The sequence below is a fragment of the Bufo bufo genome, chromosome 5, assembly GCF_905171765.1.
Source record: "Bufo bufo chromosome 5, aBufBuf1.1, whole genome shotgun sequence".
NCBI classification, from domain to species: domain Eukaryota; kingdom Metazoa; phylum Chordata; class Amphibia; order Anura; family Bufonidae; genus Bufo; species Bufo bufo.
In genome coordinates, this window is record NC_053393.1 from 201,262,849 (window position 1) to 201,279,685 (window position 16,837).

At 41.6% G+C, this 16,837-nt stretch overlaps 1 protein-coding gene across 1 annotated transcript in view; it reads left to right on the forward strand.

The window, feature by feature from the left end:
• LOC121002731 (collagen alpha-6(VI) chain-like) overlaps window positions 1–16,837 on the forward strand; it is a 300,596-nt gene that overhangs the window by 80,331 nt on the left and 203,428 nt on the right. The window contains exons 2-6 of the mRNA XM_040434227.1: window positions 5,214–5,315; window positions 7,879–7,979; window positions 8,069–8,656; window positions 11,832–11,894; window positions 14,052–14,672. Coding sequence (XP_040290161.1) covers window positions 7,913–7,979; window positions 8,069–8,656; window positions 11,832–11,894; window positions 14,052–14,672 — 1,339 coding nt within the window. The 5' untranslated portion in view covers window positions 5,214–5,315; window positions 7,879–7,912. The remainder of the gene's footprint in view (window positions 1–5,213; window positions 5,316–7,878; window positions 7,980–8,068; window positions 8,657–11,831; window positions 11,895–14,051; window positions 14,673–16,837) is intronic.

Consider the following 16,837-nt stretch of genomic DNA (forward strand, 5'->3'; position numbering starts at 1 on the left):
CATGTCCTTTATGGCCCACTGGGTGAATGTGGTTCCTGCACAGCCACACCAGCAACTTGGCCAGGTAATGCCGCTTCCGCCTCCACGTTCTCACGCCGTTGTTCCTGCAACAATGTCCGCCTCTGCCTCCTCATCCTCCACCATGTCCTCAGCCTCTACTGCAGGGACAATTTAGTGCCCCTCCAGCATACCACATGTTCAGGGCACAGCGGTGTCACGCTGTTCTGCACCTCGTTTGCCTGGGCGAACGGAGTAACACAGGGGAGGAACTGCTCCATGTCCTTCATCAAGAAATTGAATCCTGGCTTTCTCTGCGACAGCTCAAAATTGGAACTATATTGACTGACAACGGGAAGAACATGGTGTCGGCGCTACGCCAAGGAAGGCTGAGCCATGCTCCCTGCATTGCACAAATGTTCAATCTTATTGTCAAGCGGTTCCTGAAGTCTTCCACCCAACTGCAAGACATCCTAAAAATGGCCAGGAAACTTTGCATGCACTTCAGCCACTCGTACACCGCAAAGCACACCCTCCTTGAGCTGCAGTGGCAGAACGGCGTCCCCCAACATAGGCTGATATGCGACGTTTCCACCCGTTGAAATTCCACCCTCCATATGTTAGACCAACTATACAAACAGAGAAAGGCCATAAACGATTTCTTGATGATTCAAGCGGACAGGAGTACTCCCCTGTGTAACTTCGATGTCAGCCAGTTGCAGCTTATGCGTGACACCTGCCATTTGCTCAGGCCCTTTGAGGAGGTCACGTTATTTGTCAGTCGCCAGGATTTCAGGATGAACAATGTCATTCCACTGCTTCATGTCCTGTTACAGATGCTGGAAAATCTGGCTGGTCAGGGGACTGGAGACGTGGCGCCTAGATCTCATGGCCACATGAGCCCTGTGGGTCAGAACTGGAGAAGGAGGAGGACATTGGAGCAACATTTTTTACACAGGTGACAGGAGAGGAGGAGCAGAAGGAGCAGGACCAGCCAGAGGAGCTAGAGGGCGATGAGGAATATGAGTCAGAGGAAGCAGACACACCATGGAAGTATGAAGTAGAGATGGAGGCAGGGAGTCCCTCCGAGTCACTTGCACAAATGGCCCGATGCATGCTCACTTGCTTGCATAGTGACAGCCGAATTGTCACCATTCGGGAGACAAATGACTTCTGGCTCTCCACCTTGTTGGACCCTCACTACCGGTCCAAAATGGGGGCCTATTTTACACCCGCTGAGAGGGAGGACAAACTGAACTACTATAAAGACATCCTATGTAGTCAGCTGGCTGCTGCCTATCTGCGCCATCGTCCATCCTCTCGCAGGTCTGACCAGGGAGGCTCTCTGCACTCAAGTTCCACTGCCATGGCTGCTGTGGCAGGGTGGGGGGTAGGAGCAGTTCCAACTCCATCAGCAGCAATTTGAGTCTAGCGTCACTGATGAGCAGCTTTCTTTTCCAGCCTAGTGAAGAAACTACTCACCAGCAGCAGGTAGACATGGAGCAGGACCTGAACCAGCAGGTGGTGGCATACTTGGACAGCACCCTGCCACCCCACATTGAAGATACGCTGGACTACTGGGCAGCCAAACTGGATTTGTGGTCGTAACTGGCAGAGTATGCCCTGGAAAAGCTGTCCTGCCCATCCAGTAGTGTGGCATCAGAGTAGGTGGAGAGAGAATAACCTCTGTCAAGATGATTTAGGCGTGGATCAGCCAGCATTTCCACCCACCAATGCCTGATTCATCAGACTAGATTATCCATGGTGCCACACCAACATTTTGACAAAAGAGACCGGTTTCTTCTGGTTACTTGCCTCAGGTACTATTCTGATGCTGCCACCCGCCTGATGCCACCCAATTGATGCCAAGTGCTCCATTGTTCACTCACTATCTTCAGCTGGTTCTGTTATTGCCACCCACTTCCACACTGTCACCTTGCCACTCTGTGGCCTCCTGATCCTGCTGCCACCTCCACACTATGTAACTTTGCCACTCTGTGGTATCCTTATGCTGCTGCCACCTCCACACCATATCACCTTGCCATCCTGTGGCCTCCTGATGCTACTGCCACCTCCACATTATGTCACCGGGTCACTCTGTGGTCTCCTCATGCTGCTGCCACCTCCACACTATGTCACCTTGCCACCCTGTGGCCTCCTGATGCTGCTGCCCCCTCCACATTATGTCACCTTGTCACTCTGTTGCCTCCTGATGCTGCTGCCACCTACACACCATATCACCTTGCCATCCTGTGGCCTCCTGATGCTACTGCCACCTCCACATTATGTCACCGGGTCACTCTGTGGTCTCCTCATGCTGCTGCCACCTCCACACTATGTCACCTTGCCACCCTGTGGCCTCCTGATGCTGCTGCCACCTCCACATTATGTCACCTTGTCACTCTGTTGCCTCCTGATGCTGCTGCCACCTCCACACCATATCACCTTGCCATCCTGTGGCCTCCTGATGCTACTGCCACCTCCACATTATGTCACCAGGTCACTCTGTGGTCTCCTCATGCTGCTGCCACCTCAACATTATGTCACCTTGTCACTCTGTTGCCTCCTGATGCTGCTGCCACCTACACACTCTGTCACCAGATCACTCTGTGGTTTCCTCATGCTGCTGCCACCTCACCACTATGTCACCGGGTCAATCTGTGGTCTTCTCATGCTGCTGCCACCTCCACACTATGTCACCTTGCCTAATCAGTGACGTTGACACAAAGTTACTGCTGACACCCTCTCCACTCTGTCGGGGGGCTCTACTTGTATAAGCGTTTAATAGAACAGGTTCTGTAGGCATCTATGTGGAATCAGCTGATGACGGTGTAAAAAGAGTGTGCTTCTTCTTGGCGCTAACATCGACCTGTAAGGCTGAGTTCATACTTGAGTTATTTGGTCAGTTTTGGCCCCATGACCGCCCTAATAAGTGAAGTGTGCAGTGATTCTAAGAGTGACGCCTGTCATCTGTATGTCATACGGACTAACAGTATTACTTCACTACCAAGGCATTATTTCACTACCACAGCAGAATGCCTATGCGTGTTACTGCAAGGCACAGTGTTCTACACGACTATAAAAGTTCTCTGCAGCCAGGAAATAGCCGTTTTTTATTAAATTCGCCGCAAATAAATTCGGATCGAACCACATTTTTTCAAACAATTTGGCAAACCGGCCAAATCGATGTTTTGAAAAATTTGCTCATCTCTAATAATGATAATAATAATAATGCACCCAGATTGCTTTAAAACTCTACATGCAGTTATGTCTCAAGCAGATATGTAACTCAGCTATTGGATGTGTTGGGAGCAGGGGTTACATTAGGGCATGCACCATGGGTTAACAGGCTTCAAATAGTTCAGAAAGACCAACAGTATAAAGAATCATTTGATCCACCAACAAGCAAGAGCAGCATCCACAGTTTCATTGTATACCATCCAAACACAGGGGAAACATTCATTACAAACCTCTGTCTCTGCCTGGACCATTTCCACCGTTGCCTTCCTTTGCAGTGGTGTCTTGAACGAGAAACCTAGACTGCTACAGACTGGAATCGTAACATTCTTTAGCGACCAATCTAGGTTCTGTTTGAGATCCCATTATGGAAAGGTTTGAGCATGGAGACTTTATGGTGAGTGCGTCAATCCTGCCTTAGCTGTGAAGTGACACACTGCCTCAACTGTTGGTATGATGATCTGGGGTGTATGATGATCAAGGATAATGCTTGCCCCCACACAGAGCAAGGGTTTCCCAGGAATATCTCTGCCAGATTAGAACAGTTTCTTGGCCTGCCAGTTTGTTAAATTGATAGCTAATATAACATTTATGGGATGTCAGCCTTGGCAAGCTACAAGTGTGAAGGATCTGCAGGTAGGGCTGCCAACCAGAATTTATCTTTTTTCTGGAACAACTTATTCTAAAATCACGTACAGTCAACATTTTTTATGTAAGATCTGGAAACCCGTAATGAATGATAAAGTACTACATGTCTACAGCTCAACATAATGATAAGAGCTCATCACAAGCATTTACTGTGAGCTGTAAAATGACAATGGTGGACCAATAGGGTACCAGAGCCTCTTTCAATTGTGCAGTTTTCCCTAATAACCATCCTTTTGCTCTAATAGTGTAATCACTTAAATGTAACATCATTATATTCACACATAAAAAAGTTTAATTTAATTACTACAACTCATGCCATGCCTTCAGCACATTATCTGTACATTTACTGTGTTAGTCTCCATGTTGTTTTAGCTCTTTCTGAAGGCCATTTGTGTAAGCAGTTTCTAGCTAGAATTTATTACCTTGTATGTCTTATACAATCCACTATATTTGTCACCTATCACGCTGCTGACATTATCAAGTCAGCTCATAGCACCCATCTTTTTTTGAGATCACCTGACAGCCATTCAGCATTTCTAATCATCTTCCACACTCAGATAATGTGGCATTGCTGTTTAATTCCATCCTTGCAAAAAAAGTTGATTTGGATGTTACTCAGGACTCAGGAGTCAAAGATTAGCTAGGACGTAGTTTAGATGCCCCACTCACTCATAAGGAGGACAGAAAAACTCCTTGGTGCATTTTGTTTATTTGTCAATTAATGCAGTTTATATAAAGCTATGTATGCTGACATTGCCTCTTGGATTTGTAGTTCGGCAGCTCCATAAACATCCTGCGAAGCAGGGTAATTACTCCAGTCTCTTTTACCATACGAAGAGAGTTGAGTGCTAAAAAGGATGAACCCTTGTTATAATAAAAATTTTGCTATACAGCCATGATGTAGCATTCAAGCCACTGTGGCCTGTGATTGGCTGCAGCAGTCATGGGATTAAGCCGCTTCCTGGTCCCATGGGAACCAGAAGCATCTGGGATTGAAGAAGCAACCATGGATAGGTGAGTAGGGTTTATTATGTTCAGGGGCACAATTTAGGGCCCAATGAGTTATGGGCTCCAAGGCTCAACAACCTTTAACCTTTGTTGTTGCACAGCACCTAGGTCTCATGCCCTACAAGTTTTGACCCCCACATGTCTTAGCCACATCTTGCTTGACTGCAAAATTGGTATATAAGATCCACAAAACTCAGTCAGGTCAGACATTTCTTTTCACCTCTTAACTTTATGGTAATTGCTGCTTTGTCTGTAATCCACATTCTTTGTACAGCTGTTTTCCTCATTCTTTTCATTCTTATCTTTTCCTCTCATTTAAACAGAAATTTTTGTTGCAAATTGATTGGAACAAGCGTAGGAGTGCAGCAATAACTCTGGCTGAGTAGAAGCTCCTAAGATCCTTGATAGAGACAGTCAAGTAGAGGGTAACAACTCATACTCCTTGATGATTTCTTTAAGTGTCTGGAAGTTAATCACATATAGTGTTCAGACTATTATGCACATAACTTTTAGAATCTTTTTCTTCTTATAAGAACAGTGCCTAAGGTTTTGTTCACACTTTCTATACAGTCCTCCTGTTAGGAATTCCACTTTCTAGTATTGTTGATTAAAAAATAGGATTATCAGAAAACAGAGGAAACACGGTGGATACGTCTTGGTTAAATAAGAAGCTAGGATGCTAATATAACTGCTTAATTATACAGGACATATAATAATAACATATGAGACTGTTATTCAGGTAATGCTTTATAAAGCTTCACAAAAGTGCTGACTAATGACTGTGTATCCAATTTGTTTCTCAAATCTAAACATTTCTCTATTTTAGAAACGTAAGGCTTGTCACTGAGAGCAATGGGTCATTTATTATTCAGAAATATGCCTATATTAAGCGTATTTCTGGTAGGCCCGTCTCATTCATCGTTTTTCGCTGTCTAGGAGTAGAAAATGGTGTAAATGTAGCCTAGCTAGGAAGCTGGCTTATATTTAGACTGGCGCTGGATGCGCCAAAGTTATGTAGAGGCCTGCACCTCTTCATAACTTCGGCGGATCCACTGCCAGATATAGGGGTTATTAAGACCAGTAAAATAACTGAAATAAAGTGGCCTAAATGGGAGGAAACGCTCAAAAACCCCAAACACTGTGGCGTGTTTATAACCGGGGGAGCAATTTCTCTGCATGTGATCCGTTGCTAATGGCAATCCCCAGCAAAAATGCATACAATGGAGGATGTCGGCAGCGGACCACATGCACCACAATGGCATCCTACACAAGATGGAATAGAGTGTGGATGCAAATATAAAAATACATAAATCACTGAGAAAGGTGCACCACAATGCAACTGACAACTCTGGCTAATCCCTACAGCTGATGTTAAGAGCTGAGACTTTACAATGTATTCCTGTCAGGAACACATCAGAGTCCTTTTGCACCACCGTCAAGGTATCTCAGTGTGGCATGGGTTCCTACCACTAGACTACCTAAGGTGTCTGAACACGGTCTGAGAGGTGCTAAGATACAACTTACAGCCAAGCTCCCACATACCTCCATAGTGAAATCACTCAGGTAGTTGGAGACATGATAAGGCTGTAAGCACATGTCTAAAAGGCCGTTCTTAATAAATGATCCCCTATGTTCTCATCAATCAAATTTTAAGCTCTTCAAACAAGGATAGTTATTGGCTTTTTTATGTATAATAATTTTTATCCTCACTTTATGTGTAACAAGCAAACATGTTAGTTCTTCACACATTTAAGATTATATTCTTTTCAGTAATGTGTATTCAGTATATTACAGGCAGCTGTAGTAAAAATATTTTCCCAGGACAGTGGCTGAATGAAGTTGAATGCTTGTAAACTACTTTTCTAAGAAATATGCCACTTTTCTTGTATCACTTCTCTTCACCCACTAATCTTAGCATATAGAAACAATAATCAACCAAAATAGTTGGAAGAGAGCTGAAAGCTGACAAAAGTTTTCTTTGGCATTAATCAAATTCAGAAGGACTAGCTGAACTTTAATTAAGCATCACAGCAACATTAAACAGTAACATTTTTAAATGAATTTCCATTTTTTATCATTGTTTCTCTTTAGTCCTAAAATCAGCACAGCTTTATTTCTTAATATACCTTTATATCAGTTGGAGCTTTGTTTTTATACTATAGACCTCAAAACCCCTGCATAGCCATACACATAACCCTTTCTGCAGCAATCAATTTAGATTTTTTGTTCATTTGAATTTTATCCTTACGGCCTTCCAAAAGTCATGACTTTTATTTTGTTTTCCATTGACATAGCTGTGTGAGGGCTTGTTTTTGCAGGCAAAGTTGCATTTTCTATATTGCGTATGCTGAATTGGAAAACTGGAAAAATTATTAATGGGATAGAATTGGGAAAAAAATGCTTGGACTATTGTTTTATAAGTTTGTTTTTTATGCTATCCACTGTTCAGTAACAATGACACATTCCCTTTATTCTGTAGGTTAATACAATTACAGTGATACTAAATGTATATAATTTTAATGCTTTCAAAATATTCAAACTTTGAATTTTTTTTTATTTTCATCGCCACATTCTGATATCCATTGCATTTATATGATTCTCTCTACAGAGATGTGCGAGGACTTTATTTAGTGGGAGGAGCTGTAGTTTGATTGATACTATTTTGAGGTATGTATGATGATCACTTTTCATTCAATCTCTTTGGGAGGTAGAGCAAAACAAATATGGCAACTCATATGGGACCATTTGGGATAAATACATTTATAATTTAATAGTTTGCACATTTTTTGATGTGGCAATACCAATGATGACATGTATGGCAGATGTTCTGATGGGGATAACTTGCTGATTCCCTGCAGCCACCAGTAGAGGAGCTTAGAAGGGAACATGTTGTATATGATTATGCCATTTTGTCATATAAGTTGTTTCTTTAAATTCATGTTTTTTACCTAGTTTGATATGTTGCTTGCTATACATTTTTATCTCTAGAACCATTCAATATCTACATTGTGGTGCTGTGAAAATGAAATTTGTGTATGCTTTACTTGTGTTGGTTAGCTACCTGAAGCTATCATCTGGTCAAGATACCGGTAAGCCTATCAATTCAAAATACTGGTCATTAAATTTCAAGAATTTCTCCTTTATCTATTTCATTGTTATTTGTTCTTTATTATTACAGTCCCGGAACATGCAGATCTTGTATTTCTGGTGGACAATTCAGATAATATGGGAAAAAACATCTTCAACCAAGTGAAATCCTTTATATCCAAAACAGTTTCTCAAATGCAAATAGGTTCTAACCAGTATCGGATTGGTTTAGCACATTATAATGATGATCTAAAGGTTGATTTCTCTCTATCTACCTTCAAAGCAAAAAACCCAATAATAAGTTATATAAAAAATAAATTTGATTTCCAGGGTGGATCTTTGATGACGGGTAATGCCCTTGGCAAAATTAAGGAATCTCTATTTAATGAAATAAATGGAAGAGACAAATCAAGGTTTCCACCAGTTCTTGTTTTGATCACGTCTGGGCCTTCTCTTGATGATGTTCAAATACCAGCCGATGCTCTTAAACAGGAAAGTGTCAGGATTATTGCAGTTGGACTAAAGGACGCCTCTAAAAATCAGCTGGAAGTTATGGCAACATCACCAAGTCTTGCTTTTATGATAAACAATGTCCGAGACCTAACTACATTTTCAAAGGATATGGTTACCACGATCCAAGATGTGGTTAAAAATAATTATTATTCGTCAAGCACACAAGGTGAGATTATATCAGCTATTTTCATTTATTTTTGCCCTTTCTCTATGATGTAATGATATCCCACTAGGAAGGACTTTTATAGAAGTCAAACTAGAGCACAGTGTAATAACCACTAAAATATTATTAACAAATGTATAAACTAGAACATGTTACTTCAAGTCACAACTTTTTACCCATCACTAATTAACTGCAACAAAACATAGGATTATTTTCCACCATGAACAGAAAAATTCTAATTATTAACTTGTCTTAACCAGTTTGGCCTTCAATATAACAAAATAAGATCTTGTCAGGCCTCTGTTTTTCACTGCATGTAAGCAACTTAAAAAACAGATTTAAATCAATAATCTAAAAATGTATTAACATCACTTATTGACACTACACTATCAAAGAAAAATGTTGGAATAACAATGTAAAATTTACTTCATATTTATTAGTAATAAAGATTTTCATTATTATTATTATTATTGATTATTACTGAAATAAAAATGTGCCAAATTAAAAAGCTTTTTTAGGATGGATTTACATGAGGGATTCATTTTTTCTATTTGTTAACTGTGGATTTGTCTGCAAGCTTGCAGTAATTTTCCATTGAATCCCCAAGTGTAATTTGCTGCAGAATTTGTTTAAATGAATCTGTCACTTCCTCTGAACACTAATAATTGCAGAACTAAATGAATAGTACTGCTACTTCTGACTAGGTTATATGTCCATACTCACCCCATTTAACCTGATGTGTATCAGCAATCTGGCTCTGGAATACAAGGACTCATGAGCATGCACATACAATGGAGAAAACTCCAGGATGAGTCCTGTCAATGTATTTCGACAGCAGTAAGCAGGCATACAACTTTGGAACAGGACATATCTGGAGTCATTGGTAGCAGTACTATCCATGTAGTACTGCACTTATTAGGGTGCACAGGAGATGATATATTCCCTTTAAAGGGGTTGGCCCAAACATTGGTGTCATACATTTCTAGGGTCACCTCTGCGACCAGCATCTATCCCTAGAACGGAGCCCGCCCGCAAAGTGAAGAAGAGTGGACTGTCCATGCTCAGCCAACCTCCATTCATTTCTCAGTTCACGCTTGGCTACAGTATTTACGGAAGTCACATAGAAAAATAAATGAGAAGCATACCATGCAAGCACAACAACCACTCCATTCACTTCTACGGAGCTGACAGAAGTAGCCAGAAGTGGGCCCACACCTATCAGATATTGGGGACACATCCTAGTGATATGTCACCAATGTTTGAGATGTGCCAACTCCTTTTAGGATTAGACAAAGATTTTACCTTTTGCATTGCAAGGATTAGGAACAAATACACCACATACAGAATATAATTTATTCTCTAAAAACCCAATTCATTTGTATTACTGTACTCCATTGTGACTCCGAAACAATGACACAATAACCCAGAATATATTATGTAAACATTAATTCACAAAATGATCACAGATTTTATCTGTCAGTAATAAGCTAAATATTCAAGATACAGAAAACATTTTCTCTCGACAGTTTTTGCATTATACAGTCCTGATCAAAAGTTTAAGACCACCTGAAAATGGCAAAAAATCATATTTTACATTGTTGGATCTTAACAAGGTTCCAAGTAGAGCTTCAACATGCAACAAGAAAAAATGAGAGTGAGACAAAACATTTTTTGAGCATTCAATTAATTGAAAATAACGATTAAACTGAAACACGCTGTTTTTCAGCTGATCAAAATTTTAGGACCACATGCCTTTAAAAGGCCAAATCTGTGCAAAGATGTGGATACATTATAATTTTCTGTCAGGTAGTCACACGTTGTGATGGCAAAGGCAAAAAAACCTCCCTTTTTGAACGTGGTCGGGTTGTTGAACTGCATAAGCAGGGTCTCTCACAGCGCGCCATTGCTGCTGAGGTGGGACGCAGTAAGAATTTCTTAAATGATCCTGAGGGTTATGGAACTAAAAAGTCAAGTGGAAGACCCAAAATAATTTCATCAGCACTGAGCTGGAGGATCCAATTGGCTGTCCGTCAAGACACTGGACGATCCTCGACCCAAATTAAAGCCTTCAAAAGGGCTTCAAAAACAAAAAACGTCTTCAAAGACCTCGTCTCTTTGAACGCCACAGAACTGCTCGTTTGGACTTTGCAAGAGAGCACCAAACATGGGACATTCAAAGGTGGAAGAAAGTTTTATTCTCTGATGAGAATTTTTTTTACCTTGATGGTCCTGATGGTTTCCAACGTTACTGGCATGACAAGCAGATCCCACCTGAGATGTTTTCTACGCGCCACAGTGGAGGGGGCGCCATAATGGTCTGGGGTGCTTTTTCATTCAGTGGAACAATGGAGCTTCAGGAAGTGCAGGGGCGTCAAACGGCCGCTGGCTATGTCCAGATGTTGCAGAGAGCAGTCCTCATGACTGAGGGCCCTCATCTGTGTGGTAACGACTGGGTTTTTCAACAGGACAACGCTACAGTACACAATGCCCGCAGGACAAGGGACTTCTTCCAGGAGAATAACATCACTCTTTTGGCCCATCCTGCGTGTTCCCCTGATCTAAATCCAATTGAGAACCTTTGGGGATGGATGGCAAGGGAAGTTTACAAAAATGGACAACAGTTCCAGACAGTAGATGGCCTTCATGCGGCCGTCTTCACCACTTGGAGAAATGTTTCCACTCACCTCATGGACACGCTTGCTTCAAACATGCCGAAACAAATTTTTGAAGTGATAAACAATAACGGCGGAGCTACTCATTACTGAGTTCATGTTTGGAAGTTGGATTTCTGTTTTGGGGGGGTTTAGTTTTTTTTTGGAGGTGTGGTCCTAAACTTTTGATCAGCTGAAAAACAGCCTGTTTCAGTTTATTAGTTGTTTTCATTAAATTGAATGCTCAAAAAATGTTTTGTCTCACTCCCATTTCTTCTTGTTGCATGTTGAAACTCTACTTGGAACCATGCTAAATATGATTTTTTGCCATTTTTCAAGTGGTCTTAAACTCAGGACTGTATAAAAGAGAATTTAGAGTGATTTTGTTTTATCTAACCCTTTTTACATGGCACCCTTTATATCACAAAGGGCACTGTTTATATTCACACTAATTGCAATAAGTTTTAAGAAACGTTAGCATGAATTTTGACTGTAACATTTACCTTCATTTGACTTCCTTTCTTTAGGTACTACTGCAGCTTCCCCAACAACTGCTAGCTCATCGGGTTTTATGATAAATAGCACTGCAGGTATTGTTCTCTAGTAGTCTAATTGCTACATAATTAATGTTTCATTTTCTGCCTACCTGTTCTTACACTTATTCATTTATTTCAAGAAATTGTGCACTGTAAAAAATAAAAATCATCAAAGGGGGTCCCGTCCTCTGCTTCAGTTCATAGTACTACTCTAGCAGTCTTGAGTTGTTCATGTATTACATCAAAGGCAATTCATCTGAATGTTCACAGTATACTGCCTAATATCAGAGGTAAAAGTTTCATTTACATACAGGAATCATCTTCTCTGTGTGAGGATTCAAGTCAATAGTAATACAATGGAAGATTGTCTTTGTCCTCCAGCAAACGTACACTGTGCAGTCCCCGTTCCAATCAGCCCCATTAATCTGTCCAAAAGATTTTGCAAAAAAGACCCTATCTTGTTGAAAAATTATGTAGGAGCAAGGAATTACAGTGCATAAACCATTATGGCTGTTGGAATTTAGAAATGTGTTGCTTGGATAGTAAACAACATTTAAAGGGAATATGTCACCATTTTTTTCTGCAAGTTAAAACCAGATAGCGATATATATCCTTTTTCTAATCCGTTTTTATTTTCTGACTGCAAATTTTTTAATTTTATTTCTTGAACATGATTATGCTGGCTGCTGTCTTGCCTGAGCTGTTCTTAACAGCATTTAGGGAGCATTTAGTTGGAAAACTGCTTTACAGCAGCCGCATGGGCCATAGACACAATGGACTGGAGAGGACCCTATTGACTTCTATGGGAGAGTTTTCTAGGCATGCTCTGTGACCTGTGCAGAGGTCATTGGGGAGCTGATAAGCTGTAATATCACCTATTGTGAATGGTAGATCCTGTGTTATCTATATATAAATAATATATGTATATCTAATCCTGTCTGTAATGATAAGTAGATAACTGCAGTAAAGGGCTTAGTGGCCAGTGTGAAAACTGCTGTATTTTATGTTTAAAAAAAAAATATATAGATATTGACATGGACAATTAAAAATAACATCACCAAAAATTCGTTAAAAATACAGTTAAAGGGTTTCTATCACTTCGTTTCACCTATTTAGCTTTCAGACACTAGCGATCCGCTAGTGTCTGCTTTATCTAACCATCCTAATATAAGAGTTTATTGTCCTGCCGTTTAGCTAAAAAAATAACTTATATAGATATGCAAATGAGCCTCTAGGTGCTATGGGGGCGTCATTAGCACCTAGAGGCTCCGTCTACCTTAACAAACTGCCGCCGCCCAGCGCGTCCCTCCAGCCCGCCCATCTCCTCCGGAATGCGATGCTCCTCGTATTCGGCGCATGCGCAGTGAATGTCTGATCGCTTCCCTGCTCAGACATCTCCACTGCGCCTGTTCCTCGGAGCACTATGACGTCATCGGCGCAGGCGCAGTGGAGATGTCTGAGCAGGGAAGCGATCAGACATTCACTGCGCATGCGCCGAATACGAGGAGCATCGCATTCCGGAGGAGATGGGCGGACTGGAGGGACGCGCTGGGCGGCGGCAGTTTGTTAAGGTAGACGGAGCCTCTAGGTGCTAATAACGCCCCCATAGCACCTAGAGGCTCATTTGCATATCTATATAAGTTATTTTTTTAGCTAAACGGCAGGACAATAAGCTCTTATATTAGGATGGTTAGATAAAGCAGACACTAGCGGATCGCTAGTGTCTGAAAGCTAAATAGGTGAAACGAAGTGATAGAAACCCTTTAACATAAAAACGTGATTTAAGCAATAGTTCATTTTCTGATAACAGATTCCCTTAAAGGAGTTGCACTCTATACTATACAATCCACTATACTACGTATTTTAAACCAATTAGCTCTATGTAAAGTATATATTTGTCATGGTTTAAGGGTATTGGGAGCATTTTGATGTTATATGTGTACTTAAAAAGGTTTGAAGACCATGGAGAAATAGAAATCTTACATATATAAACATTTTTGTATCTTTTATAAAATTAAAATTAAAACATATTCCTGCAGATTCCTGCAATGCATCATACTGTATTTTACAATTTATAGGGTTAAGATGGACTGACCATAGATAACTATATGATTGAAATTCTTCGGTATTCCTATTTTAGGGATTCCTATTTTCTAAGTTTAACACAACTGTATTGACATGTGTATTCATATATTTTCTATCCCGTTACAGTTTGTGAAAAAGGTATAGCAACAGATCTAGTGCTGATTGTGGACACATCAGAACATACAAGCAAAGAAAATGAAGAGTTGAAGAATTTCTTAACCAATGTCTTATCTGATCTGGAGATAAGTAATAAATGTGTCCATGTGGGTCTAGTGACATTCAACAGCCAACCAAAATTAGTTGCTTCCCTAAAAACAGGAATCAGCAATTCTGTTGTGGAGGAATTTATAGGAGAACTGACGGTATCAAGTGAAAAGAGTGCAAATATTGGAAGTGCAATTAATTTCACAAGAAGTGAAGTGTTTGGTGATGCTTTTGCAAGCAGAAGGAATCAGGGAATAGAACAGCTTACAATCCTGATCGCTCATAAGTCCTCAGCAGACAGTGTATCAGAGGCTGCCCATCTGCTCCGACAAGAAAAAGTTAGACTTTTCACTGTGGGTATTTCCCAAGCTAATGAAACCCAGATGAATGAAATTGCATCACATCCAAATTACTATTATAGCATCAAATTGAATACGTTCGCTGATCTTTCAAACAACACAGACACACTACTGAAGAAGATTGGGAATGCTCTTGAAAGAGATACTCTTTACTCACCAGCACAAACAGATCTAATCAGACACGGTAATATTCTTAGAAATAAATCAAATATTCTGTATGACATAGTACATTAAAGGGAAGCAGTCATGTTGAACATGATGTTTGATCTTCAGGAACCATGTTATATAACAGTATTAGAGATGAGCGAATTTTTCAAAAATTTGATTCACCGGTTTGCCGAATTTTTGGGGAAAAATTTGGTTCAATCCAAATATATTCATGGCGAAAAAATGGCTATTTCCTGGCTGCAGAAAGCCTTTATAGTAGTGTAGAACACTGTGCCTTTTAGTAACACGCATAGGGAGTCTGCTTGGTAGTGAAGTAATACTGTGAGATGGTATGACATGCAGATGACAGGCGTCACCATTAGAATCACTGCACACTTTACTTATTAGGGCAGTCACAGGGCAAAAACTGACTAAATAACTCAAGTATGAACTCAGCCTTACAGGTCGATGTTAGCGTCAAGAAGAAGCGCACTCCTTTTACACCATCACCAGCTGATTCCACATAGATGTTTACAGAACCTGTTCTATTAAACGCGTGTACAAGTAGAGCCTCCACCCCCGGACAGAGTGACAGCAGTAAGTTTGTGTTGACGTCTCTGATTAATTTGCTCTTCCTCAGATCCGCCAGAACAATAAACCACAAAAAATGGATACTGTCTGTGGAGCATATGCCTTCACTGGGTCAACAATTGGCCAATAATCCATCAGTATTGCTAATGCCCAAAAAAAAAAAAACAGGAGTGGATGTAAAACAGAGATGACACGCGAATGGAATATTTGCATGTATTTGGTGTTTTGTACCTACTCCTGCTTTTGGATACCAAATCATAAGCCAATTCTGATGGGACTATACAGGCCTTAAAGCAGCTACACAGACAGGATCCGTTGTGCGTCTCATTTTTCCTTCCTTCTGACAGATCAGAAGAAAGGTCAAATAAATCATGATGTCAGCCAGGCCGAAAGACAAAATAGTGTCCCAGTCATGAAGTGGGGAGGGTGGGAACAGCATGAGAAGTCCACAGAGTGGCCCTATGACATATTTATGAGGTGGAAGCAGCAACAGGATACCACAGAGTGGCAAGGTGACATAGTGTTGATAAGGCAGCAGCATTGGGAGACCACAGAGTGGCAAGGTGACATACTGTGGAGATGGCAGCGGCAGCAACAGGAGGATACCACAGAGTGGTAAGGTGACATAGTGTGGATGTGGCAGCAGCAGCAGGAGGAGACCACAGAGTGGCAAGGTGACATAATGAGGAGATGGCAGCAGCAGAAGGAGGATAACACAGAGTGGCAAGGTGACATAGTGTGGATAACGCAGCAGCAGCAGGAGACCACAGAGTGGCAAGGTGACATAGTTTGGATATGGCAGCAGCAGCAGGAGGAGACCACAGAGTGGCAAGGTGACATAATGAGGAGATGGCAGCAGCAGAAGGAGGATAACACAGAGTGGCAAGGTGACATAGTGTGGATAAGGCAGCAGCAGCAGGAGACCACAGAGTGGCAAGGTGACATAGTTTGGATAGGGCAGCGGCAGCAGGAGGATACCACAGAGTGGCAAGGTGACATAGTGTGGATAAGGCAGCAGCATCAGGAGGATTCCACAGAGTGGCAAGGTGACATAGTGTGGAGATGGCAGCAGCAGCTGCATCAGGATACCACACAGTGACCCGGTGACAGAGTGGGGCCGTGGGTGGCAATACCATTACCCACTAATGAAGGTGACTCAAAGAAGAAGCACTTGGCATCAGATGTGTGGCATCAGGCGGGTGGCAGCATCAGAGTAGAAGCTGAGACAGGTAGTCAGAATAAACCGGTCTCTTTTATCAAAGTGTTTGTGTGGCACCATGGATGATCTAGTCTGATGCATCAGGAAGTGGTGGTTGGAAATCCTGGCTGATCCACACCTAATTCATCTTGACAAAGGTCAGTCTCTCCACATTTTGGGTGGACAAGAGAGTACTCCTTGGGGTAACTATGGCCTTTGCCTCACTAAACACCAGCTCTGATGCCACACTACTGGCCAGGCAGGACAGCTTTTCTAGGGCAAACTCTGCTATTTGCGGCCACAAATCCAGTTTGGCTGCCCAGTAGTCCAGCGGATCTTCAATGTGGGGTGGCAGGGTGCTGTCTAAGTATACCACCACCATGATGGTTCAGGTCTTGCTCTAGGTCTACCTG